Source organism: Mus caroli, chromosome 18 (genome assembly GCF_900094665.2).
Source record: "Mus caroli chromosome 18, CAROLI_EIJ_v1.1, whole genome shotgun sequence".
Classification (NCBI taxonomy): Eukaryota; Metazoa; Chordata; class Mammalia; order Rodentia; family Muridae; genus Mus; species Mus caroli.
The window spans coordinates 73,974,428-74,001,044 of NC_034587.1; the positions used below are offsets into that span (position 1 = coordinate 73,974,428).

The 26,617-nt window shown below is 41.7% G+C and overlaps 1 protein-coding gene across 4 annotated transcripts in view; it reads right to left on the reverse strand.

Moving 5' to 3' along the window:
• Window positions 1–5,157: 5,157 nt before the first annotated feature.
• The window catches only part of C18H18orf25 (chromosome 18 C18orf25 homolog), an 84,864-nt gene continuing 63,404 nt past the window's right edge, over window positions 5,158–26,617 (reverse strand). For 2 of the 4 annotated variants that reach the window (XM_029471786.1, XM_021150818.2), the window contains exons 3-5: window positions 25,671–25,838; window positions 14,940–15,066; window positions 5,158–5,842 (exon numbers count right to left, since the gene is read on the reverse strand). In XM_029471786.1, coding sequence (XP_029327646.1) covers window positions 5,653–5,842; window positions 14,940–15,066; window positions 25,671–25,838 — 485 coding nt within the window. In that variant the 3' untranslated portion in view covers window positions 5,158–5,652. The remainder of the gene's footprint in view (window positions 5,843–14,939; window positions 15,067–25,670; window positions 25,839–26,617) is intronic. The other 2 variants (XM_029471787.1, XM_021150819.2) reach the window with 1 other exon arrangement.

The following is a 26,617-nucleotide window of genomic DNA, read 5'->3' on the forward strand; positions in this document are numbered from 1 at the left end:
CTCCACTGTAACCCAGGAACCTCCCTCATTCCATGTATCAGTCTGACCCTGGTACCCACATGATGGAAGAGAGAACTGATTGCTACTGAGTTGTTTTCTAAACCCAGTGCATGAGTGGGCATCAAGGAAGGGGGTAAATGTTATACAAGTTAGACTTATTTTATGTGTACACTGTGAAGTATGCCTGTGTCTGGTACCCTCGGAAGTCAGAAGAGGACATCATATCCCCTAGACCTGGAATTATAGGCAGTTACAGACTGCAATGTGGGTGCTGGGAATTGAACTTGAGTCCTTTGCAAAAACAGTAAGGACTCTTAACCACTGAGCCATCTCTTAAGCCTTCTGATGATGATGATGAAGAATCTGCATATGATGGAACACACCTTTAATCCCAGCACTTGGAGGCAGATCACTGTGAGCTGGAGGCCAGTCTGATACATACAGTGAGTTCCAGGTAAGGCTACATAGTAAAACCCTTTCTCGGGGGGGGGAGGGGGGGGGCAGACAGAAAGGCATCTGAAGATAATCATACTTACCAAGATCTAAGAAGGCTGCTCCTTCCAGAGCAGGAACATAGCTAAAATAAAACTGGATGTATGTGTACTACATGTATAACTATATCTACATGATTGCTCTGTGATTTTTTTTTTTCCTTTTAGATTGAAATTATAGTGATGTCTAGAGTAAAAAACAAACCAACAAGGCAGTGGCTGTCAACCTTCCCAATGCTGTGACCCTTTATATGGTTCCTCACGTTGTGGTGACCCCCAATCAAGTTCTTGGTTGCTACTTCATAACTGTAATTCTGCTACTGTTATGAATAGTACTGTGAACCTTTGCCATGCAGACCCTGTGATGGCTTTGACCCACAGGTTGAGAACCTCTATAGTAAAGGCAAGCAAACCATAGTCACTCCTGCAGGAAGGCCGAGTGAGACAGGCACTGGCCACATATTGCTTTATTTGCATGTGCCTAGACTACAAATGGCAAACGGTTTCCTTGTAGAGTCACAGAAGTGTTTGTGTGACCGCAAACTCTCAGTAGGCACTACTATGTCTGAGTTTCAAGTACAAGGCAGCATGAAGAAGGCATTTCAAGCAAACTAGAAGTGGCCCCTCCTTGGCAAACAGAGTCACTAAGTACTAGACTCAGAGACTCTGGAGTTGAGTGACAGGATTTAGGAGCTAGGTCTCTCCCTGCAGCTCTATTCTTCATGCACTTTACAAAAGGCATGACATGTTCATCTATGGCTTCTACTGCTTTTGTAACCAAATAAAACTCTGAAAGCAGAACCAAGCTAGGAATAGAGTTCATGGGGTTACCGAAACACAGTGTCAAATCACATACAATCATGGTGGTCAGACCCCGGCGTGTTCTTTTCTGAAAAGTGACTAGTTCTGAATGGAATTTTGTTCCTGGGAGCAAAGGTCCCTTCAACTGTGCCTAAAATCTCACTGGCCCTAGCTAAAGAGAGAGATACAGGCTATAGGGAAGCTAACGTAAAACTGTCTTTCCTTTTGTCTTTCATTGCTTTGCATGTGCTGGGGGGCACATCCCCAAGTGTTTATGGGGAGGGGCATGGAGAAGTACCTTGGTTGTCATCCGTCGGAATGCCATCCACCTCCTGGAGACAGAGTCGGCCTGTCCAGGCTCTATGCTCCAGGGATCAATGCTCTTGTCTTACACCTCCCCGGTGTGGGAGCCAGCCATGCTCCAAGAGTGTGAGAGTGTGGGAATGTGCCACCAGCTTTTTACGTGGGTGCAGGAAATCAAACCCGGGCCCTCAGGTCTGGCAAGTACTTTACCAATTGAGCCAACCCTAACCCCATTAAACTACTTTCCCCTTGATCTGACGTGCCTTGGTAACATATCTTAAAAACAGGATACAGATATTGATTAGAAAACTAGGCTTCTTATAGTGAATGGTCTGTTAACAAAATGTAACATGTTTTCACCTCCAAAGGATAGCTTGGGAAAGGTTCCTCCCAGACACCACCTTATTAACTGAGACAGGGAAAAAAAAAAACATTGTCAGAAAGAATCATTGTTTAAATACACTCTATTTTTATTTTATCTTAAAATAGTTTAACCTTTATGCTACAGACTTATTTCAAAAAACAAAATCTTATCTTGCACCAAAAAATATATATATAACACTCTGTTTATTTTTTTTCTCCAAAGACCATTAAATACTAAATGGAAACAAAACCTAAATAATGATGTAAAGAACCAAATTCATTTTACAAACTTGAGTTGCACATTTGGAAAACATTCCGTCTACGCAGTGATTTGTCGTCACTGCATCAAGTCCACGCTCAGTCCCAGCAACAGCAGATCTGTGAACGCCAAGTGCACTGGTTCCTAGCCACACAATGGCTGACAATTCATGTTCAAGGTAAGAAGAGCAAAAGATTCCATGACCTTTGCACTCTTTAAAGAACAAAGCAACAACAAAAACATTTCCTAGATTCCAGTGATTTTTTTAAGATCACTACCCTTTGAAATTTGTTAGAGAATAAGTAGTGTTTTAAATAAAAAGAAAAAAATACAACAGCATTGAACTAAAATACGTGATTATTTTCAACAAACAGTGCACAGTCTGAGGAAGTTTGGTTAGGGTGCAATAGTTTTATATACACATGGAAGTCACATCACACACATACAGGGAAACAGGAATTGGGGCTCGGCTCTTTGCCTTTAACAAAAAAAAAAGTCAAAACTAAGACTAAATTGTGCCCCAGGCTTTTGCAAGCCTGTGACACAGTACAAAAGAAGCAGGCAACATCTGTCTTAAATTCCTTGTGGTGCTAATTTGCTAACAGTAGGTGAACAAATGATGGAACTAGCAAACTAGCAGGTCATGCTTGGAGCTGTGCTGACAAACGCATGCTAGGGCTGATCTCTCACTACTGACAGCATCCAGTTAGTTCTCAACCTTCCTGACACTGCAACCCGTGAAAGAGTCGTTCACCCCACAAAGGCGTCGTGACCCACAGGTTGAGAACCATGGCTCTGTAGCTGCACTAGAGCCGCCAGTGACAAACAGCTAGGTTTCTGCTTCTGGTTCTGGTTCTTCAAATTGGAGGGGAAGGGAGGGGAATTAATCACATTTGTGGCATAAACCAATCTACGATCCCACTGTATCCCTCAAACAATGTCTTGGCAAAGCATAAAGAACTCATGGTACCAATGTGAAAGTCTGATTAGGAAACAATACTTTTAAAGAAATTTCCAATGTATAACAGTTGTATGTCACAGAATTTGACTAATACCTTGCCAGAAATCACATTTCCACTCTCCTGGATGTAGCAATAATGGAGGAGTTCAACTGCCCCCATAATTGGTTATGAGATGGGAAGTGGGAAAGTCCCATACTTGCTAGAGAGAGCAGACTGCCCCAAGCTTCCCTTCACTTGCATATTAATGTCTAACGCTCGTTCTGATGCACCAAGTCAAGTAGTCAGGGTTAGATTCCAGGAGCATCTGTGTGCAACCTAAGATAAAGGGCCAGAAAAGAGTCTGGCTGCAACCCCCCTCTATCCCAGTCCGCAGCACACCCAAAGACAGGGGATGGCTAAAAAGACTAAAGAAAATGTCAGGGAAACCATCTGTTGTGTAGACTTGAACAGAACATTATTAACATGAAAATAAGTAATGTGAAAACATTCTTTAAAATGGGGCTGTGCCATTGGGGGAGATAGATATAAGCTGCAAAAACTTCAAGTCATACCCTCCACTGTATTCTCTTACCAATGATTTTCTGGAAAACACAGACCAGAAATTATGTTTCTCCTTTGTTGAGTATTTTAATTCAAGTAAAAAAAAATGTGTAACAGTAAAAACTCAATAAATTAATCCTAAAGCAAGATGTGAAAGTCCAAAGATAAACCAGCAGTGAGTTTCCAGAAGCTCTGTTTTGCTCTGGCCTCTGGGTCTTTGGTTTCTACCTAGGATCGTGAGCACTGATGCACTGACCCTGGAGAGCCATGGTTTTACAGCCTGGCTAGTAGGACAGTCGTAGACTGAAGAAAAGATGAGAAGGTGGTGAGCGGAGGGCAGGCCGAATGAGATTACGCCAGACAACATCATCGAGCACATGCTCAAATGCATCCCTACAGAAGGCGTCTACACAAGAACTGAATAACCAGGAGAATAATGAATAAACCTGTCTTCATGTAAGACAACAGAAAGGCCAGGCAGATGGAGCCAGGCAGACCCATGCAGGAGCATGCAGGCAGGCTGTGTCTCATTCTTCTCAGGGCCTCCAAACATCCACCCTGCACAGTGCTTTGTACAGAGTAGGTCCTTGGTCAATGTGTGTGCACTGAATAAAAGTGGTGGGTCTCATCCTGTAACGAGGAAGAGTCACCAAGGTATTTGAGGAGGGAAGAAGGCAAAGGACATAGCAACACCGCATGAAAACAAAAACAGAAACATGTGATGTCTTCTGAGCCAATATTACTTCACTCCCCCTCTGCACAACACATAGTGTTCTAATTCTAGGTATTGCTTTTTAAAAGTACTTCACTAGTAACTACAACATTATAGGAAAAAAGGTAGTAAGTGATGCCACAAAATTCCTCTGCTGGCATTTCCTAAAATCCCTGAAGTTTCTATTACCCTTTACTAATTGTTTTAAATACTGTTAAGACAGTACTATCAATGTGCTTTGCATCTGATTTCTTATGGTATATTTTGATTTCTCTTGTATACATATTTTTAGAAGGCAGAGAAGAAAACTACCCAAACACAGCCCGGGTCCAGTTAAACAGTGGTCAACCCTCTATGGAGCAAGCAGACATGAGACAAGGCACTGTGAGCTCAGATTTGCAAGTGCCTCCATATCCGGATGCCACCCGGTCTTTCACAGTCGCCCTACTCCAGGAACAGTTTCTAGGTCTGCTTACTGTTTGAATAAACCAGGAGGAAAAAGTTGAGAGATACAGATTTCCCATTAATCTCTCATTGCACTCCTTAGATATCCAGAAATTCTCAAAGAATTGTGAATTATTGCAACAAGGAGACCAACTGAGTCCCCTTAATAATATTTGGAAGTAAAAGGGGGCATTTCAAATATTTGTGTTATGACAAACAGACAAAGAGCTGTGTCAGGAAAGAAGGCAGAAGAAGCAAGCTAAAGGAAAAATATATTTTATAATACTTCTGTCTTCCACATCTAAGGAAGGGTTTTCTAAATGCACATGCCCTACCAGGTGCCAATGAGGTCCTGACTGATAAGTGTGCAAATGCCCAAGACCAGGAGTGACAGTGACGCAGACAGAGAGTGGTCACAGCTAGATATTAATTTCATTATACAGAAAAATAAATATAAGACTCAAAACCTGAAATCCATTTTGCCTAGTAAGCAAAATATTATTCTAAATGGAGAGTGACTTTAAGGTAGGTCACCAAGCAAAATGAAGCTGTCTAATAAAATCCACCATTCTCATATTCTTGTTGATGAAAAGAAAAAATTATTTTTCTGTGCTAAGTTATTTTCCTAAGTGAATTATTTTAATAAAAGGGGGGAGTTACCATGAATTTCCATCCCACAAATGCCACACACAGCTTCGGAAGCTGAAGCTAGGAAATGAACTTCCATGTCACAGAGAGGCGCTGGAAGGAACAGTGCAGAGGGACATTGACACTGCATTACAGTAGGTATTTGCGTCTGCTATCCTCATCCAAGGTAAGGTCGACGACCTCTGCTGGCGAAGCCCACGTCTGCTGCGGGGTCACAGCAGTCCATGACTGTGCTGGCCGGGAGCCTACATACTGCGGGCCAGAGCCATGCTTCCAGGAAGAGACACTCTGGATCACGCCTCCTCGGGGGTGAGCACACCTGCAATTGTGGGAAGAGTGAGGTCCAGTTAATTTTACCATGACAATGACATTAGTTGTACTGATCAACACTTTACCAGTTCTATTATACAAGTTCATGATGCCCATCAGTGCCTTTCTCTCTCCTCTCTACATGCCTGTCTCCTCCCTCCCACCCCTCCCTCTCAGTTTAGTTTTTAAAAGACTGAGGGCTTGCTCAAGTCGGTGAGCTGTGCTCCAGTCAGTTACTGACAACACGGAAGATGACTTTTCTCTGGGCTCACTTAAATCTCTGGGATTCCTATGGTAGGAAAATAAGAAATTCTCAACAGAATGAACAATCTTAGTTGAGACAACAAGAAAATTGGGTAAAATCTGCCTATAAAACAGTTCTGTAACACAAATAACCATATTTTAAAAAGTGAGAATAACGCCATTTCACAGGTTGTATTTCTAAGACTGTGTGGAAACTGCACCTTGCATAAAAAGATCTATGTGTCTCACACTGTGGCTCAGTGAAAGGAGCCAGGCTGAGCCCTCCGTCTCCAGCATACTAGAGGGAGAAACACTCTGCTGATCAGTCATACGAGTTCACTAGGAAAACTAATTCACTCCAGAAACACTAGCATCATGAATTTATATTCTAGCCAAATGATAAAACCAGAGCCTCCCCAGAGGAAGCACAAGAGAAGTCTTGACTCAAATAAGAGAAAGGCAGAAGACTGGAGTTCTAACCCCACACCAGAAATTATTGAATGTCCCATGTAACTCCTGTGTGAGATGACAAACAGCATGCATTCTGACAGTCAACAACTAGAGTTCAACCATCACCACATATCATATACATAATAATGATGATGGGGGGGACCCCTTGCGTTTAAACCATACACCTCCCAAAATTCCTCCAAAGGTTAGCTTGCCAACAACCAAGAGAAGCATGGAGGAGCAGAGTCGCTGTGGCCAAGGCATACGGTAGAAACGGTAGAACGCAGGCTTTTTGTCTGGGTTTGGGTTGGTTGGGTTGGTTGTTTTCTTCTTTTGGACAAGGTTTTGCTCCATATCCTAAATAGTCCTAAACTGACTATGTACCATAAGCTGGCCCTGAAGTCACACTAATTTTTCTACCTCATCCTCCTGAATGCTGGAATTACAGGCATGGGCTACCACACCTGGCTCAGAACCCACATTTCTCATAGTATCAGAGATACAACATCTGTTCAGAAATGAGCCAAGTAGCTACTAAAGCCAGAAGCCACAATATACACCAAGGATAGCTAGTCAAACTATTAAAATAAGGACCGTAGAGCACAATGTCTGATCTCAAGTCCTACAACCATTAAGGAAATACAGACTAAGTGTAAAGTGGAAAACTGGGATGTAGAGGAGTTTAGGTTAAGGGTGTCCTGCCAATATTTACAAACCCTGTTTTTGATGACTAGAAACAAAGTAACTACTAACTTTCCTAAGCAGTTTTATAAATATCACCTCACTGAACAATCAAAAAAAAATAAAAACCCCTATGAGGTGGAATAACATTTTTTTAACAGATGGAAACGGGCTTAAGGCAGGTGACAGGATTTACCTTGGTCACAATATTTTAATTGTCTGGTCAAGGAACGTTGAGGCAAATTTACTTCACATCAGTGTACAGGAGTGTAAGTAAAATGAACCATCTGAAAATATGATGTTCTCTAAAACTTCAAAAACTCATTAACCAACTAGAACATCAGTAAGAATTCAGGGACTAAGTAGCCACCAAGAGAGTGAACATAACCTTTGGCAGGATTCCCAGAACGTCTGAACTAAGGGGTGTAAGGGTCCATTGCTACTCTCCCTGAGGAATCATGGGCAGTGGTTTAAAGGGCTCGAACCTAGTCTGTATGTTATAGAAGAGGATAAAATGGAGCGTAAGTACAGAACTACAGAAAATCGCATCTCCATTCAGGCTCGCTGTCCCCCAGTGACAACTGAAACACGACTCTTTTGATCCAGAGGATGCTGCCTAGTCCCAGGAGGATCTGTTAAACATCCAGACAGATTCTAGCAAAGTGTTTGGTTTAGGAGCAGGGTGTGATAATGAAAGGCTTGAAGCCTGCATTCACTTCTGATGAGTGCACAGGGAAAGCCACGGAGAACACGAATCTAACTACTTAAACAGTCACGGCTGTGCATGGACAAGCAACTCCAGTCACCTTATGTGATAAGGGACAGTTAGGACACTGGAGCACCTAAAAGAAGAATGGATGAGATCAAGCCCTGACCACCTGGGTCTGTTTTCAGAATTTAAAACTCTCTGGTCCAAAGCTTTCCCTGAGACAGTTATAGCCAGAAGGCTAGTTCCCAAATAGAGCCACCATAAACAGTCCCATTGAAATGTGCCTTTCTGCTCTTGAGAAATTTCAAAGTCAAAAGTGAAACAAACCAGTTTCCAGAAGGCAAGTTTTGGATGATCAATTCTACACAACAAACCAGCCACCACAAAATAGAATAAATTAACCCTTAAGACTGGGGCGGGGAGGGGGGGGCAGGGGGGCGCAGGCGAAGAGGACTTATTTCTCTTACAGAGAAAGGCTTACAAGTTCCCAGCACCCGCCTTGGGCGGCTTACAAGTTTAACTCCAGCTCCAAGGGATCTGACACCCGTGACCTCTGATGGCACCTGTATTCCTGCACCCCCCCCCCAACATATTCTAAAAGATTCAAGCTGAGGCACCTTTTAAAATGAGAAGATGCTAACATGCCCTCCAAGGCCACTGGTGACTAGGAGTTGTTGGAAGTGAGGGTCACAAGCACAGCAGGACTGGTCTGGGAATTCCAGACCTCAAGCGCAGTCACAGGAGGATGCCTGTCTGTGCTCTCACCTGTATGTATGCTGGCTACTTAAATATGAACAGCCTGCAAAAATTACAGTGTACATTAGGACTTGTGCAGCCAGTTAATGAATGAAACACAGTGAGGTTTTTTTCTTCCTTACAGTGAAGAGATGGAGGGCGGGGTTAATGTATGTTCATGTGGGCACGTGCACACATGCAGGCCAGCAGACAACTTCAGCAGTCTTCCTTGACTGCTTCTCTACTTCACCCTCCTGCCCCTGAGACACAGTCTTTTAATCCAGTGGGACTGGCTGGCCAGGGAGCGTTAGGGATCAGCCAGCACTGGGTTGACACAGCTGCTGGGGGTCAGAAAGCAGGTCCACATGCTGTGTGTCACACTTTACCAACAGAGCCACCTCCCCAGCCCAAGAACTTGTTGTATAGTACAGGAAGCAGGCTGGTGTTGAAGAAACATTTCAACTACAGTGTAAACTAGTGTACACTAGAGAAGTAATTTATAATGAATAACAACAGGGATAAAAACTTTCTATGAGGTAATTTTTCATGTAGTAAGACTGCAATGGTTTTTATAAGCTCCATAGAGCTGTCATTAAGGCTCAAAATTTTGAGGCATTAAAATAAAAAACAATTTTCATGAATTAATCAATATACTTTTCTGTATTATGAAAGGCATGGGGTAGGGAGCATAGTTGGCTGAGTTTTAAATTGGTCCAGTCCAATTCCAGTGCAGACACAGGCTGCACACAGTCTACACAGGATCATATAACCCAGAGGTGTGTTTTGTAGAAGCTTTTGATTCTATTTTGACATGGTCTCACTTTGTAGTGCAGGCTAATCTCTGACTGACTATTCATATGCCTCAGCTCTCAAGTACTGGTTATTATGAGTATATAGCACCATGCCTAATAATTCTAAAATTAAAAAAATCTTCAGACCTCATTTGTCAAAATTCTACAAAAAAAAATATAAACAATAAAATCTGATAGGATTTCTTATTCCTTATTTGCTGGAGCCAACAGGGGAGAGCTTCAGTCTTTCCATATTACAGAAAGAACAGGTTTGCCGGGCTGGAGAGATGGCTCAGCGGTTAAGAGCACTGACTGCTCTTCCAAAGGTCCTGAGTTCAAATCCCAGCAACCACATGGTGGCTCACAACCATCCGTAATGAGATCTGGCGCCCTCTTCTGGAGTGTCTGAAGACAGCTACAGTATACTCACATGTAATAAATAAATAAATTATTTAAAAAAAAAAAAGAACAGGTCTGCCGACTAATCGCTGAAGGTATATTCTCTAATTTGTCTCTAAGAAAATAAATGTAAAGAGCCATCATGTCTCCTTTACAGAGCCTGATGGCACCGCACTGCAACAAAGCTCATCCTGTGGGTTCAGGGACATGCTAGTTTCCTTCCCTGCTCTTTTTTAGTACTGATGTTAACAATTGGTTCCATGAAACAATGTCTTAACCTCCCCCCCAAAGAAGGTTCTGTCAATTCACTTGGTGAATATTAAAGCATTAATATCTAAAATGTTCGGAGTCTTATTCACAAGAGTCTCTGAAGAGGCTATTGAAGAGCCTTCAACACAGTTCCATACCCCAAAGCAGCAGTATAGGCAGTAACCCACCCAGGAAAACCATCAGTGGGGCTGGGGGAAGGGAAGGCAGAAAAGAGCGAAAGCAAAGAAAACCATTGGCATGAAGGCTGAAATGTCTACCAAGAGACCCAAAGTCGCCATCGTACAAGCACAGAACATACTGTGGAATGTCCCAAGTTCACCATAAACAAAGCACTCCACCATTTTTAGTTCAGAGAAGATACTTTCTAATCTGTGGTCACATAAAATGCACACGGCAAGGTCCAGTGTGGTTTCCATGCCAGCCTGGCCTACATAGCAAGTTCCATATCATCCAAGGCCAGCTACAAACTGAAAGCCTGGCTCAAAATCACATAATAAACAAATTAGGTAGGAAGGTAGGTATGTAGATAGATGGACGGATGGATGGACAGATAGAATTCCTGATTTAAAAAGAAAAAAAGAAGAGGGATCTTAGTGAGCAAGAAAAGAAAAGCAACCTCATTTAAAAGACACATCATTAAGCACAAAAGTCAAACAGGAAGAATGGCACCCAACAGAAACACAACTCCACAGAGAACAACTCAAGGACCAAGTTTGATTTTCTCAGGAAACCCAGGACTGTGTAGAATAACAAAAGCAAAGGGGAAGGGGAGGGGCAACTAAATCCAAACAAAATATCTATGAATGCAAATAAAATTAGAACAAAAAGATGTAGGGTAGCCAAACACCTAGAGCCTTTCTCTGAGTAATCATTTTACCAGAAGCCTATTAATACTTCATAATTGCAACCCAAGAAAGGCCTGTAAAAAAAAATGTCTTGATGACATTCAGGTAGGCAAAGGAGCAACTCTGACCTGGGAAGCCTACTGGGCTTCTCAGAGTTTTAATCCAGTGCAGAAGTGAGGCTCACCCAGCAGCTCCTGCAGAAACTGCTGCAGAAACTACTTCTAGAAAGGTAGAACAGTCAAGTCATGTGAAGACTATTCACTTCAATCCTGGATCCCAAAATGAAATAGGATTTCCTTTAAAGTCTCCAGCAAAATCTACAAAGTCTGTATTCTATTGTATCCAGCAGAAGTTTCAAAGCAGTTTCTCACCCCAATTCAGATCAATGGATCAGGATGTGTAAGAAAAGGACCTTGAAAGTAACAATAGCCAAAATGTAATCTAAGTCACATGACTTGGTTCAAGAACTAGCACAAAATGGGTACAAAACTAGATGACAATCCAGATCAGCTATACTGGCTGGTTTTGTGAGTCAACTTGACACAGCTGGAGTTATCACAGAGAAAGGAGCCTCCCTTGAGGAAATGCCTCCATGAGATCCAGCTGTAAGGCATTTTCTCAATTAGTGATCAAGGGGGAAAGGCCCCTTGTGGGTGGTGCCATCCCTGGGCTGGTAGTCTTGGGTTCTCTAAGAGAGCAAGCTAAGCAAGCCAGGGGAAGCAAGCCAGTAAGGAACATCCTTCCATGGCCTCTGCATCAGCTCCTGCTTCCTGACCTGCTTGAGTTCCAGTCCTGACTTCCTTTGGTGATGAACAGCAGCATGGAAGTGTAAGCTGAATAAACCCTTTCCTCCCCAGCTGGCTTCTTGGCCATGATGGTTTGTGCAGGAATAGAACCCCTGACTGAGACAGCCGTAGTTCTCCGCCTGTGCGCTGTGAATCCTGTGAGGGGTAAATGAATGACCCTTTCACAGGGGTTGCCCTAAGACTACAGGACCATCTGCATCAGATGTTTACATTATGATTCGTAGCAGTAGCAAAGTTAGCTATGAAGTAGCAAGGAAAACTCACATTAAAAGGTTTCAGCACTAGAAGGTGGAGAATCACTCACCTAGACCAAATACTGAAGTTCAGAAGGGTACAGCAGACAGTATCTGTACACAAATGAGCTAGGGATAGGGAAGCACTGGAATCTAAATTAAATGTTTTAATGATAAAATCAATCACAGACACCAAAATATTGGTTGTAGGGCCAGGAGCTGGAGAGAGAGATGGCTCCGCAGTTGAGAGCACTTGTTGCTCTTGCAGAGGACCTGGATTCAGTTGCCAGTACCAAATGGTGATTTACAACCATCCATAACTCCAACTCCAGGGGAGCTGATGCCTTCTGACCTCTGCAGGTACTAAACACGAATGTGTACGCATACACACATGCAGGTAAAGCACACATTAAAAAATGAATACATCTTTTTAAAAAACTTAAAGGAAGCTAAAAATTTCACAATGAAAGAAAAATTAAACAAAGAAACTAAAAAGAAAGGCACATACCATTTCTAGGTGAAGGAACGATAAAACTGGGAGACGTACAGGGTCAGAGAATCAGCACAGACGCAGAAGACAAGAACTACATCATCTGCCAACAGTGCATCATAGTGGGAAACCTGTACTCCCAAAAACAGGAAGGAAGGAAGGAAGGAAGGAAGGAAGGAAGGAAGGAAGGAAGAAAGAGAGGCCCTAACACAGGATTTAAAAGGAATAGTGTCTTTTAAGAAATAATGTAAGAAATAAACCTATGGCAAAAGCATGTAAAATAAAGGGGAGAGAGAAAAATCAGTAGTTCTTTCTTCTTAATCTAATGGGAAAATCAGATTAACAAGAAAAGAGGAAAAACATAAGAGAATTTATGAGTAAACATTTTTTATTAAGTCATGAAAAGAAATGACAGAGATAAAAGTAGAAAGCTCATCTCCCTCAAACAAGGAAAGCAACTATAAAGACAGAAGTGAGAAAGGAAGTCCAGCAGCATGCTTCTGCAGAGAGGACTGGCTGGTGACACCCAGGCCATCACTAATGTCCACAGAGGCCGAGCTGCTCCTCTGAGTTTAGTCAGCCTTCTCAGCGTTCATTGGAAGTATGATGAAGCCTTACTAGATAGCTCGGTTGAGACACGCCTGAGTGTCACTGCAGTCTACACTCCTACTTACACTTCAGTCTTGACATGAGCTATACAGAAAATACCGGCAAATATTTCATTAACATACTAACAAAAGAACAAAATTAGAACGAAGAGTTGGGTGTTCTTAAACAAAGATGGTCACTGTTATGTGCTTTATTAAAACACACACACACAACTTAGACCTTTGGGAAGAAATACTGGTTTTGATAGATGGAATACACAGATATAAAGTGTAAATTCTTGGGTTTTATTTATATAAGTGTATTAAGACAAGAAAAATACACCTGAGAGGACTACAAACAACTATTTAAAAAACAGAAATAAAGCAAACAGAAGTCCATGCTGAGAGCAAGCTCCCTACAGCTAGGATGCAGCCCCAGCCTCACAACCAAACATCTAAGGAGGCGTCTGAAAGCTGATGTGGCTGGCACATACCCTTAACTCCATGGCTTTGGAGGCAGAGGCAGATGGATCTCTGTAAATTCTAGGCCAAGGACAGCCATAATGACCTACTGTCTCAAAAAGAAGACAAAAAAAGGCAACTCTCTTTTCTGCCAAAGACCAAATACAGTCTGCTCAAATACTCACCTCTGTGGCTGCAGGGCAAAAGCAGCCACACGTTACAGGCAAAATGAACTAACAATAACTCCACTAGGATCATTTTATGAATTTCTTAAAGTTCTTTAACATGTCATAAGATATCATTCCTGCCCAATTATTTTGAACTGTAAAAGGACTAAAGATGGTGCAGCTCAACAGAGCACACAGTGGTCTCCTAGAGAGTCTGAGCTCAAATCCAAGCATCCTTTCAGCAGCCCACACCTTGTAACTCTGCCTCCAGCTCCAAGGAACCAGATACTTCTGGCTTCCAGTCACATACAAATACACCCACCCTCTACATAACTACAAATAATAAAACCTTAAAAAACAAAAATGTAAAACTCCTCTTAGCTCTCAATACATACAATAGGCTGTGGCAGGCCAGATTTGGCCTGTCAATCACAGTTTGCTACCTCCTACCTTAAAGAACACCAAACTTCACAAAAATTACCTTCCTTAACACTATACAATGTTTCAGATATTTTTTTATTCTCAAGCAGCAAGAGATATGGTGTCAGATGCATGCCCCCCAGTTGTTTGCTCTTAATATATTTCAAGGTAAAATAAAAGACACAACAAAACTAAAAGCAAACAAACAAAACCCTACCAGGAATGAGGGGCACAACAGCACACAGACACTTCTTTCTTAAGAGCAAAGCATGGTACCTAGACATTTGTTTAAAAGGAGGGGATTAATCAACTGTAGTTTACACACACCCATGACTGACGTGTTCTTTTTGTTTGTTTTAGATTTATTTTATTATTTTATGTGTATAGATGTTTTTACCTGTGTGTTGTGTGTGTCTGGTGCCTGCTTAGGTCAAAAGAAGGCATTGTTTTCCTGGTACTGGAGTTATTAACAGTGTGCAGCCACATAGGTGCTGCAAATAGAACTCTGGATCTCTACAAGAGCAAGAAGTGCTCTTAATTACTGAGCCAATTCTCTAGCCCCGAATAATATGTTCTATATATGCAACCATATGAGATAAATTCTTTTTTTTTAATATATTTTATTACATATTTTCCTCAATGACATTTCCAATGCTATCCCAAAAGTCCCCCATTCTTAAACTTGGGTTAACAAAAAGCATTTATTAACCCAAAGAAAGCTGCAGCCAGACTATGAGCTGTACCATTTTTTAATCACTTCTTTTTCTGACTTCAATAAGATCACAATTTAAATTACCAGGATAGCAGTTACTAGCCCACCTTGCATGCTCCTGAACACCCACAATCTCCACTTCGCTATCTGAAGAGGCGATATTAATTTCTTCGTTAAGTGGTGCACTGCCAACAGATGTCTTGTCACTTGCCAGGAATCCTGGATCCAAATGACCTGAGAGAGATGGGGAGAAAAGAAACAAAACCGTTTGATCTCTTTAGACAGGGACAGCTCACTGACAAATTACCCACCTAGGTTTAAAGCATGTTAGTCACAGCAAAACTGGTATCATGTCAAATAAGCAGGGGCAGACACAACTCTTGTTATTTTGTTTTCTTCCCCTTTTCCACTTTTCGTGTGTGTGTGTGTGTGTGTGTGTGTGTGTGTGTGTGTTGTAGTGTACATGTACGGGTAGGAATCATCTTTCATCCCTTTTTAACTATATTCTCTCAGGCAGGATCAATTCTGAGCTTATTGATGTGGCCAGTCCTACTAGCCAGCTTGTCTCCACCTCCAGGCTGGGATTACAGGCAGCCTGACATGCCCACCTGGCATTTACATGGGTTTCTGAGCCCCATTCTTCACACTCGGATGGTAAGTGCTTTAATTGCTGAGCCATCTCCCCACACTCTGCCATTTGAAAACAAACTGGCTAAAAAAGAAACAGAAAGGGTTGGAGAGCAGCTCACCAGTCAATGTAAGAGCACGCTCAGCTCCTCCCAGAGCTCAAGTTCAGTTCCCAGCACCCACACCAGGCAACTCACAACAGCCTGCAACTCCAGCTCCAAGAAATCTGACACTTTCCTCTGGCCTCCACAGGAACCCAAACTCATATATGCACACCCATACCCATGCATATAATTAAAAATAAAACCAGTATCTTTTCAAAAAATATAATATATGGACAAGGCATGTAGCTGTACTTTCAAGAGACTCAAAAGTCTTTTATTCTATACTTCTGCTCCTTTGAACAAAACTAAATACTTTGGGTAGCTATCTATCTAAATATATTTATACATAAACTGTGTGTGTGTGTCACTCATATTTTGTTCTGTGGTGCTTTTTGCATTCAACCCTAGTCCACTTTTAATGACCTGCATAACCACCTAGAGGTCAATGGAGTCTACTGCTTATCCTCATAGAACAAGATTCTAAATCAAAATTCTGCAAAGACATACACAGAATAAAAGTAACCAAATTAATACTATATTTATACCAATATGCTGTGTGAGAGACTTAACATGTTTTCCTTCTCAACGAGGGACAATCTGGAAAAGTCTGATCCCCAAATCCATATAAAAGCAAAGACGAGAGAGGCAGAAGGAGCTTTGGGATTTGCGTGACTGGAACATAAGCTGCACACTGCTGACAACTCTCATTAGACATGAACAAGGCACGAGTGCTAGAAACATAAACCTCTTCAATGCTCTGCGACACAGACACAGAGGACGTTTTCACAGGCCTCTCCATAAACTATTCATTACATGGTACAATAAAACGCTTCTAAAGTCATAGAGCTGACAAAAAGGTTAATGGCACAACATCAAATCAAAATACATGCTCTAAAAGCAACCCATGTATACGTTAAAATAATTCAGCTACATCTCCAGCTCTTAAATATACAATTTTAGCTGGCCAGCAGCAAAGTTCAGTGGTAAAAGCATTTATCCTACAAGCTAGACAGCCTGAGTTCAGTCCCCAGGAATACAATGGAAGGGGGGAATAGACCCCTAAAATTGTTCACACACACACAATTTATTCCTACAGATTAACACAGCTGCAGTTAACACACAGTTTCATTTATTCTTTAAGAGATGTTTGCATTTAAATATGCTGCTGGCAAGCCGGGTGGTGATGGTGCACGCTTTTGATCTTAGCACTTGAGGTGGAGGTAAGTGGATCTCTAAATTAGAGGCCAGCCTGGTCTACAGTGAGTTCTGGGACAACCAGGGCTACACAGAGAAACCCTGTCTTGAAACTCCCCATCTTAACCCCCCCAAAAAGTCACCTATACTTAAAATTTTTAATGAAACTTTATACAGATGAGACCAAGGCAAGGTGGACTTTACAGACAGGTCACCCTCCCTCTTGTCACTCACTCCAGTACATCTGCAAGCACCACTGTCAGTCCTGGATTTTCACTCCCATCAACCTCTTCACAGAACCCTTATGGGGAAACACAGGAAGGAGCCCCAAATCCAAACTTTACAGTGCTTGCATCCTCTAGTCCTGCAAACCCATCTTGGAGAATTCTCTCCAAGAGGAAAAGATCCACATAAGTTAAATATTACAGCAGTCATCAATGGACACTACAGTGCTAACATGAACTTGGGAACAGATACACCCAACATGTAAGGTATAATACATACTATTATAAAAATGTATACAGTAAAGAAAGCTCCAGTTTGATGTTGTTAGTGCTTATTGTTTAATGTTATTTTTACCTACTTCTCTTCTATAAACCTAGGATAGAAAAAAAATCAATAAAATGACTCCTAATGATATTCTGCTATACTCATTGATCAGTACCTAGCCCAATAATCTTTTTTTTTTTTTTTTGGTTTTTCGAGACAGGGTTTCTCTGTGTAGCTCTGGCTGTCCTGGAACTCACTCTGTAGACCAGGCTGGCCTCAAACTCAGAAATCCGCCTGCCTCTGCCTCCCAAGTGCTGGGATAAGAGAAACTTCCTCTGGTAGCTGATGGGAGCACATGCAAGCAGATGGAGAGACTCACAGCCAAACATTAGGTGCAGAGAGAACCCAAGTTGGAGATCTGCATCAGATCCCTTCATGCTAAACTTGGGGAAGGATTGTAGGAGCCAGAGGGGTCAAGGACACCAGAAGAATTAACTACAGGAGGAGACCTACAGAATTAACCACACTGGGCTTATGGGGGCCCAAAGACTGCATGTGTTACACTATGTCATCTGCAAATATATTATGGCTGTTAGCTTGGTGTTTCTGTGGGACTCCTAACAGTGGGAGCTGGGGTGTGTCTGACTCTTGTCTGCCCTTGGGACCCTTTTCCTCCTACTGGGGGGCTTCTCCCAGCCCTAATATGGGGGTTGGTGTCTAATCCTACAGTAATTTGTTATGCTGTGTTCAGTTGATATCCTTGGGAAGCCCACATTTCTCCAAAGGAAAACGAATGAGCAGTGGATCTGGAAGAGAAGCTGGGACTGGAAAGAATGGAGGTCAGGGATGTATTGGATGAGAGAAAAATTTATAAAAAGACAGACAGAAAAGGAAGTACATGAGAAAAGAGAACACTGGCAAGTTTAAAAGTTGGTGAGCTGGTCAGTAGGTAAAGGCACTTCCTGGCAAGCCTGTCTACCCAAGTCTTATTCCTAGGATCTACATGGTAGAAGGAGAGAACCTACCTCTCCTTCCATCTGTGCACTGTGGTATGCATGTCCACATACCTATAAATCAATTTTTAATGACTAGAAAGAACCAGTGACTGAGACTATACAGTCGGCATGGGCCTGTAACATGGTTTGGATTTCATATGCTGGCACTGGCAACAGGCACCATGTTTGAAACCTATATACAAATATTCACTATACAGTACCCACTTTTGTTAAATCTAGGACATTGTTTAAATGGGACTTGGTTAAGCCTAGCAATAGTAAAGCTAGATCCTTATTCTGTCTTAATACTTCGGTATGATCAAGTGTTTTATCCATTTTGCCTAGATGCTTTAGTTATGGCTGTCACTATGCACACTGCTCCAGCTGCATCGTGGGTGAGGAACAGGTTGACCTCTTTCATCTCAAGTTTCAACAAGTCTATAATCAATATCTCAAGTACATTTTACTGTTTAATTATCTGTGAGCTCCTATAATAAATACATTCATTACTCATGGCATGTTATACATTATACTGGATAGTAGGAACACTACAGGACACAGGGCAGACACAGGCACTTGTTCTCAACAAATCTGTAGCACATTCAGAGACAATAAAAAGCAGTCGGTTACCTGCAGCTTCAAAAAAGTGCCCTAGGAGGGAGGCAGGGAACTTGGACGCATGAAGGCACAGATCTGCATTCCTAGTGCCTGGAAGCCAGCCTGGGCCATATGTCAAGTAGTGCGTGGAAACACAGAACAGCTACATTCCCCAGACTTAAGTTTGATCAGAGAAGCTGAGCTCCAGGGAAAATTGGGCACAAGTAAGAGGGAAAGTACTACTTTTGTTGAGAGCTAAAATAGAAGAAGTTATTAGAAACAAGGCGGCAGTACTGGCAGGGTTGAGAAATGACAGGTAGGAGTCTGCCCTTGATCTTGAAAAGTGTGAAACAACTCAAAGACCTACAGAGTGATATAATTTAAATTTGTGTTTTAAAGACTCCCTCCCTTTGGAGTATAGATCTCCAACTGAGAGCAGGGTGGGAAACTGCAGACAACGTATTTCTAGGGAAGGTGCAAAATGGGAAATGCTCCCATGATGCTGTGGATCAGCTATCTATATGAAAGAATGCAGGAAGTCAAAAGTGGGCTGCTGGTGTAGGGAACTCAAAGGAGACAATGAAGGCTGAGGGTACCTGAGTACATAACTTTCAGCTATAAGACAGATACAGTTGGAGGTACTGTTCAGAACTTCTTTAACTCAAGAGATCTAGAGCAAAACACTGTTAATCCATAGCAGCCCTGAGAGAAGGGTCACCAAAGAGAAAGGAGCACAGAACAGAATCCCAATGACCACCACTACCTAAGAGATGGCACAAAAAAAGGGAGTCTTTGGGAAAAACAACAACAAAAGACAACAAAGACAGGGCTTGGGTAAGAAGTGAGAAGGGGCATTTTCACCTGGGAGCCCCTCCCACTCTTGGGAGTTCTTTCTCAATTTTTCTTAATCTATATTCTCTCTGATGGGGGAAAATGTGAAAATAAGCAGAAACCTTCAGAGTCGACAACAAGGTAACCTTGGAAAGCAAAGCCTCAGGCATGATGGACCATGCAGCAAAACAGGCTGAGGGCAGTCAAGAACAGACAACCTGCAAAAGGCAGAATACGGAAGAAAGGAACTAAGACAGTGCTAAGCAAGGGAGCTGTCCCATTGTAAAGATGGGGCAGAGAAGGTTATATTTAGGGGAAAAGGGAGAGAGAGAGCAATGATAGGAGCTGACATGGGAGGTGTGGGTGGGAGATGGGGGGCTCCTAAGGCAAGTGCCCGCCCGAGGGTCAAGGTGAAACATAGTGACCCTTAATGCAGCCATGTGACTTTCTCCAGTTAGGGTTAGCAGTGTAGACACAGGCTAACTGGATTATGCTAGGTGGACATAGCTCAACACTCTACTCAACAGCTCAGGACACTCACCAGGGAGTCCTGGGGCCAGACCCAAGAAAGTAACAGTAACAAGAGTACAGAAAAGCCCTTGGTGTAAATCTGAAGTGGTCATACATGTCTGTGATCCCAGCCAAAGAAAGGTGGAGTCAGAAAGGATGCCTCAAAACCGTGACAGAACAAAAGAGGGCCCTGGTTGCAAAAGACAAGAACAGGTAGGAGGCAGAGAGCACAGCACTGACATTTCCTTTTTGCCTCCACAGAAAAGCTGGACCACACACCCCGGACCTCTGCTCAGATTCCACTCTTGCTCAGCTGTGTTTGGCTACCCACACTCACCTGCCAGCATCTCCTCTGCTGCTGGAATGTCAGCTCGGGGTAAACCACTGAACCTTCCTTCCACTTCCTTATGAGAACTGGCTTTCCTGAATACTGCCCCTGCCCTACTCCTCTGGAAAGGAAATTGCTCCAAGCCCATTTCCCAGTTTGGAGACTGGTCAGTCCCCAACCCTCCAGGACCTGCATCCTGTTTCTCCAGGGATGCTTGCTTCCACTGCCACACAGTGACCCCTGACAGGCTCACTCATTCATGAGTCATCACTGGAGTGGTCTCTCCACCTGCACATCAGCTCTCATGTTCTGCACATAATGCTCACCTGTGTTCACTGCCACATTAAAATAGTGTTGTCTCACTAAGTAAGGAATTGGGCCCTAAGAGGCCCTTAGAGCCACTAGTGACAGACTTACAAGATTCTCAGTCTGTCAAACTCCCAAAGATAAAGAAGCAAACTGAATTAACCCTAACTTAAAAAGAAAACTTGAAGTCAGTGCTGCTATCAAACTCTCCCCCCTTTATCACGCAATGCTTTAAAAGCTATAATTACTCAAATGCCACACAGCAGAAATGACTAATCTTACTATTTCTGTGCCCAGTTCTAGCACAAGTCTTCTAAGCTACAATTTAACTTTATGGTAGGAATCTGTGATATATCCATATTCTTGAACATTAATCTTTACTAGGCAGGCTCCTCACCCTGACCCTGTGTTCAAAGTCCCATTAGAGCCAGCAACATGAACATTATATTAGCTTTTTTTGCTTTAAAAAGAAAAAAGAAAAAAAGAAAAACAACTGTCACATTTGTTTTTTAACAATATCTTTAAAAAGATAAGCCACTAGTATTTCAGATTATTGTAACTTTATCATAAATCTAAAAGCCATAATTTATATACTACTTCCAAATTACTAGACCCAAACAATTTTAACAGTCCAAGTGTGGCCATAAAAATTGCAGTGTTCGCCACATACAGTGCCATGTGCCTATAATCCTAGTACTTGGGAGAGGCCGGCAAAAGGATCCGAAATACTGTCTCAAAAACAAACAATCCAAACCTGTAGTCCAAAAACAAGCTACCTGGTAACGAATGCTTACAGTCCTAGTACTTGGGGTCTGATGCCCGGGACTCCAAGTGTCAGGCCTCCTGAGATTCAAGAGTATCTCAGACGTCTGCTTCCTGGTCCTCCAACTAAAATTGTATTGTTGGGTTGTTTTGTTTTCTGTTTTGTTATTTTGAAACAGGATGTTACTCTGTACCCCAAGCTGGCCTCAAACTCACAGCAACAGCTTGCAAGCTTACTCAGTCTATCTGAGCACCATAACTACTTAGCACAATGGTGGCGAGCACTCCTGCTGTATGCTATACACGTACAGTAACAGTAACCCGCAGCGAGGCAGACGCTAGTTTCTACACAGAGAAAACTGAGGCTTTAATAACAGACCTATGGACTCACTCGGTGACTACTGGTCAAAATCAGCTTATACACTCGGGAAAAGTTAAACATGTAGATCTCTTGCTGACCAGTGTTTGCCCTGATTTCAAATTAGTTTTTAAAATCTGCCTGTCACTCAACTCTTCTGACTAGGTCAAAACTAAAGACATTAAGTGCTGACTATGTATTTATTTACTTACTTACTTACTTACTTATTTGTTTGTCTAGGCTTTTCCAGACAGGTTTTCTCTTTGTAACATCCCTGGCTATCCTGGAAATCACTTTGTAGACCAGGTTGACCTCAAACTTACAGAACTCTGCTTGCGTCTGCCCAATATTTATGTATTTATTTGCTTGCTTGCTTATTTATTTTGGAGTACTATTTAATACAGGAACATCATCTTATTGCTTTGAGAAGGAGGCTAGCTACTCTGTCACCAACGGCTACTCACATGACCCTAAATACATCCAGGTTGTGGACTTGAGCTGAGAGTCTATTATTAAAGTGAACATATGAACAGTCTGTTCAATTAACTAGAATTTTCTTTATCTGTGAAACAGGGACACCAGATTTCCACAGAACATTTAACTTACATTCAAAAGTAAAAACAGAGAAAGTGCCAAAACTAAACCGAAAATCATGACTTCTATTAATATTTTATCATGACTCATAATATTTAGATCCATACAATGGATTCCTACTATAAAACATAACACTCAATTTTATTTATTATTCACATAGCTACATTGACAGATCTAGGGAAAAATGACTTTAAGAGACTATAAATAGCTTCACAAGAAAATGTTATGGGAGCTACTGATTAGCAGTAACTGTATCCAAAGACTGACCTAAAATAATTTATGACCCAACATGCACACATACTGTGTGTATTATAATTTAAATAAATTATACGCATGTGAAAAATGTTAACAACAGAATCATTTAAAACAGAACTCTAAATTTTCAGTAAGAGAGTAAGTTGTGAAATACTCAATAAAATACTAAACAGCGGGGATTGGGGGGGTAGGTATGGGGGACTTTTGGGATAGCATTGAAAATGTAAACGAGGAAAATACCTAATAAAAAAATAAATTAAAAAAAAATACTAAACAGCAGTGAAAACAAACAACAAGCCAGACCCACGTTTAGCAAACACAAAGCCCGTGAAATGTTTAACTAAGAAAATAAACTTCAAATGACTGTCTGCAAATTGGTAACAATTCTAAAGCAGGTGTGTGAACTAATAACTAATTAACAAATTAAATTAAGTACATAAAGAAATATACAGAAATGCCAACATTAAACACAAATTTTAGGGCAGCTTTGAGGGGAACGGAAGTAGCAGAGCTGAAGCCACTTGGGTCCCCTCACACTGTCAGCATGCTTTACTTGTTAAAAGGGATGGTGACAGGCACATAACAATCATGTTTTAAATAAACAAGGCAAAATTTACAGTGAACCCTCCATAGCCAAGACTCCACATTCGGAATTTCCACCAACTACGAATGGAAAATACTGAGGGAGAAAAACTGCACTTGAACTAAACATGCCGTCTTTTTGCCAGCATCCCCCAAAGAACAGACAATACAACAATGAGGGCTTGTTAGTAATCCAAGGACAACTGAAAGCAAAAAGATGTGTGTAAATTACATGCAAATATTATTCCATTTTATACCAGGGATTTGTTCTTTCCTACAGACCTGGATTTCTGTCAAGCAGAATCTCACTCTGGGCCAAGTTTACATGAATTTACTCTGTACACTACACTGGCCTTAAACTTCGAGTGACTTTCTTATTTTGACCTACCAAATGCTGGGATGACTGGCACAGCCCCTATGGCGTTTCTGGTTTTGTTTTATAATCCAGAGGTTCTAGAATACATTCCTCAAGGCACATTAGGTATGATTATGTCTAGATCTGGAAATGTAAATACTATCCTAGACAGAAACTGATAGGTTTTCTGTAGATCAAAAATTTTCTATATGAAGAATCACATGGGAAGCTGGGTGTGGTGATGCATGTCTTCGCATTCGGGAGGCAGAGGCAGGTGCATCTCTGTTGAGTTCAAGGCCAGCCTGGTCTCTACAAAGAGAGTTCCAGGTCAATCAAGGCTGTTAGAGAAATCCTGTCTCAAAAAAGATAGGGGGAAAATCACATAGGCTAAAGAGACGGCTCAGAGGTTATCAGCACTGGTTCCTCTCCAGAGGACCCAAGTTTGATTCCCAGCACCCAAATGGTGGGTCACAATTAGCTGTAACACCAGTTCCAGGGAACCTGATGCCATCTTTTGGCACGAGGCATGTAAATGTTGCACAGACTAACATGCAGGCAAAACATCCATACAAATTTTAAAAAGAAAAAAAGGAAAGAAAAGGAGTAACACCTGGGCTCAAGAGACGGCCCAATGTTTCCGAGTAGTTGTAATGTGATGTTTATATGTAATGACGTAATTAGGAAAGCAAAACAATAAAACTGGGATGGGTGAGATGGAACAGATCACTTCTTCAGCCGTGCATAAGAATAAAAACAAACTGGCTAGTACATAGAACAAACTAAATAATACAGCTTTGGATATATGTGGCCAGTATCTTTCATCTTAACTATTACTTCTTTTCCAAGTACTGACAGGGAATACTAATAAGTCCTTAAAAGACTCTTTTTGGGCAAATTAAGTATTCATACACATAAAAATAAAACTCCAGAAGAAAAACAGCTGATTCAAGACCAAAACTAAATCTAATGTCCTGGCAGCCAGAAAGTTAATCAGAAGGGCAGTGGGTCATTCTTCTTCAATGGTCATCAAAGACGACAGTGCAAGAAAGAATTCAGAACAATGACCACTGGTCATTCTTCTTCAATGGTCATCAAAGACAACAGTGCAAGAAAGAATTCAGGACAATGACCACTGGCACTGTTTTAATACAGAAAACGAATATTATAAAACTTCCCATAAAAATAATACTTTGGCTAACGATTAAACTACCAAACCAATGCTTTAAACTGATGAACATAATCCTTTGAAAGCAACAAAGAAAACATATACTGAATAAAAAGTTTTTTTAGGTTTCTTTTCCTTTTATCTTAAACTTATCTAACCCCTTTAAAAAGTTCAAATAAAAGCAGAGTATTTGAGAAAGAAGGGAAGGGAAGCTGGAGGCCCGCTGGCTGGGAAGTCTTCAGATAGGCAGTGAGGCTCTAAGTGTGGCTTTCAGAATGTCAGAGACCTAAAGTAATAGGATGCAAAACAAGGAGACTCCCTGAAATGACTGAGGCAGAAAGTGAAAGAAGGGTTTTAAAAGGGCAAGAGCGAGCTTACTGGGAAGAGGTTAAGAGGGACAGCCCCGCAGATGAAGAAGCATGCGTAGAGGACATCTGCAGCCCCTCAGAAGTGGCAAGGCGGCTGTCCAGAGGTAAGGCAGGGAAAGAACTGGCCAAGGAGCCATCTGGGTTGCTTTTCACAAAAGCATCTTTATTCCAAGAGTACACCTCCTGGAACTTACTGTTGCCTACATTTATTTATATATTTTTATTTGCTTCCTTCTGATTAAGAAGTAAAATGACATGCTACTCAAATTGTTACACATGGTAGCCTGGACAGTCACAGCCGTTCAATGACAGTTGGTTGTATATGGCCTGCTCTCCTCAGCAGGGTCTACTACCAAAAGAAATGGTTGGTAGGACTCATGCACAATATGTCGTTAGAGAGGGGGGAGGGGAGACCAACCTGCCTCTAGAAGCTCGCTGGTCCTCCAGGTAGCTCCTGTGTTCTGGCCGCCTACTGAATTACTGTGCTCTTGAACTACTGCAGCCGCCAATAAATTGTCCACATTTATCACTTCTGGGTCAGAGCTGGTGTCAGACATATCATAATGAGCTACAACTGGAGGTCCATCTAGGGAGGAAAAAAAATGTATACTTGTATCTAGCTTGTGGGGTAAGAAATACCTCTCCAACTAATTAAGAGCCGCTAAATGCCAGTTGCCTTAACTATCACTGCATCTGATTAGAGCTGACTTTACGCATCTAGTGTTCTGAACATGATGCTGAAGTAATAAAGATAACCCAAGTTTACAAGGATGAGGGACACATTTTGGAAAGAGGAGAGGGGTCGTACTGACTATGAGAAACAGAAGACAAGACCGTAGTGAACAATGTAACACTGACTTATTTATTTCTAAACAGCAACAGATTTAGAAAAGGTGATGACTCCACAAAGAAAATGGGGGAAACCACAGTAGACTGTTGAAATCTAACTTAATGGCTTTAGAAAAATGAATCTGTCCGTAGCTAATATTAAAAGCTCCTAGTAGACTTGGAGAGGAAAATCACATGTAAAAGTTGGCACGAGACCTCTGGTCCATTGACTTACTAACCTCCAGTGAGGCCCTTTATCCACTAACAGGGATGTTACATACTTTACAACATCTACAAAAAGACAATTCCACAAAACCCACTCTCAGGACTTTGCTTTGGGTATTCTACAAGGGAGAAAGGAGGTTTATATTTTCTTTTCCCTGAAAAAGATAAGCTCACTCAAGTAAAGGACAGCAACATTGTGAGTAGGTTTTAAAGAAAGCTGAGAAAGCTCTTTTTGGAAAAATAAGAGCATGCTTCAAACCCCAAATCCTATCACTGACTGCAGGTGAGTACCAAAGTAATTCTACTACAGTA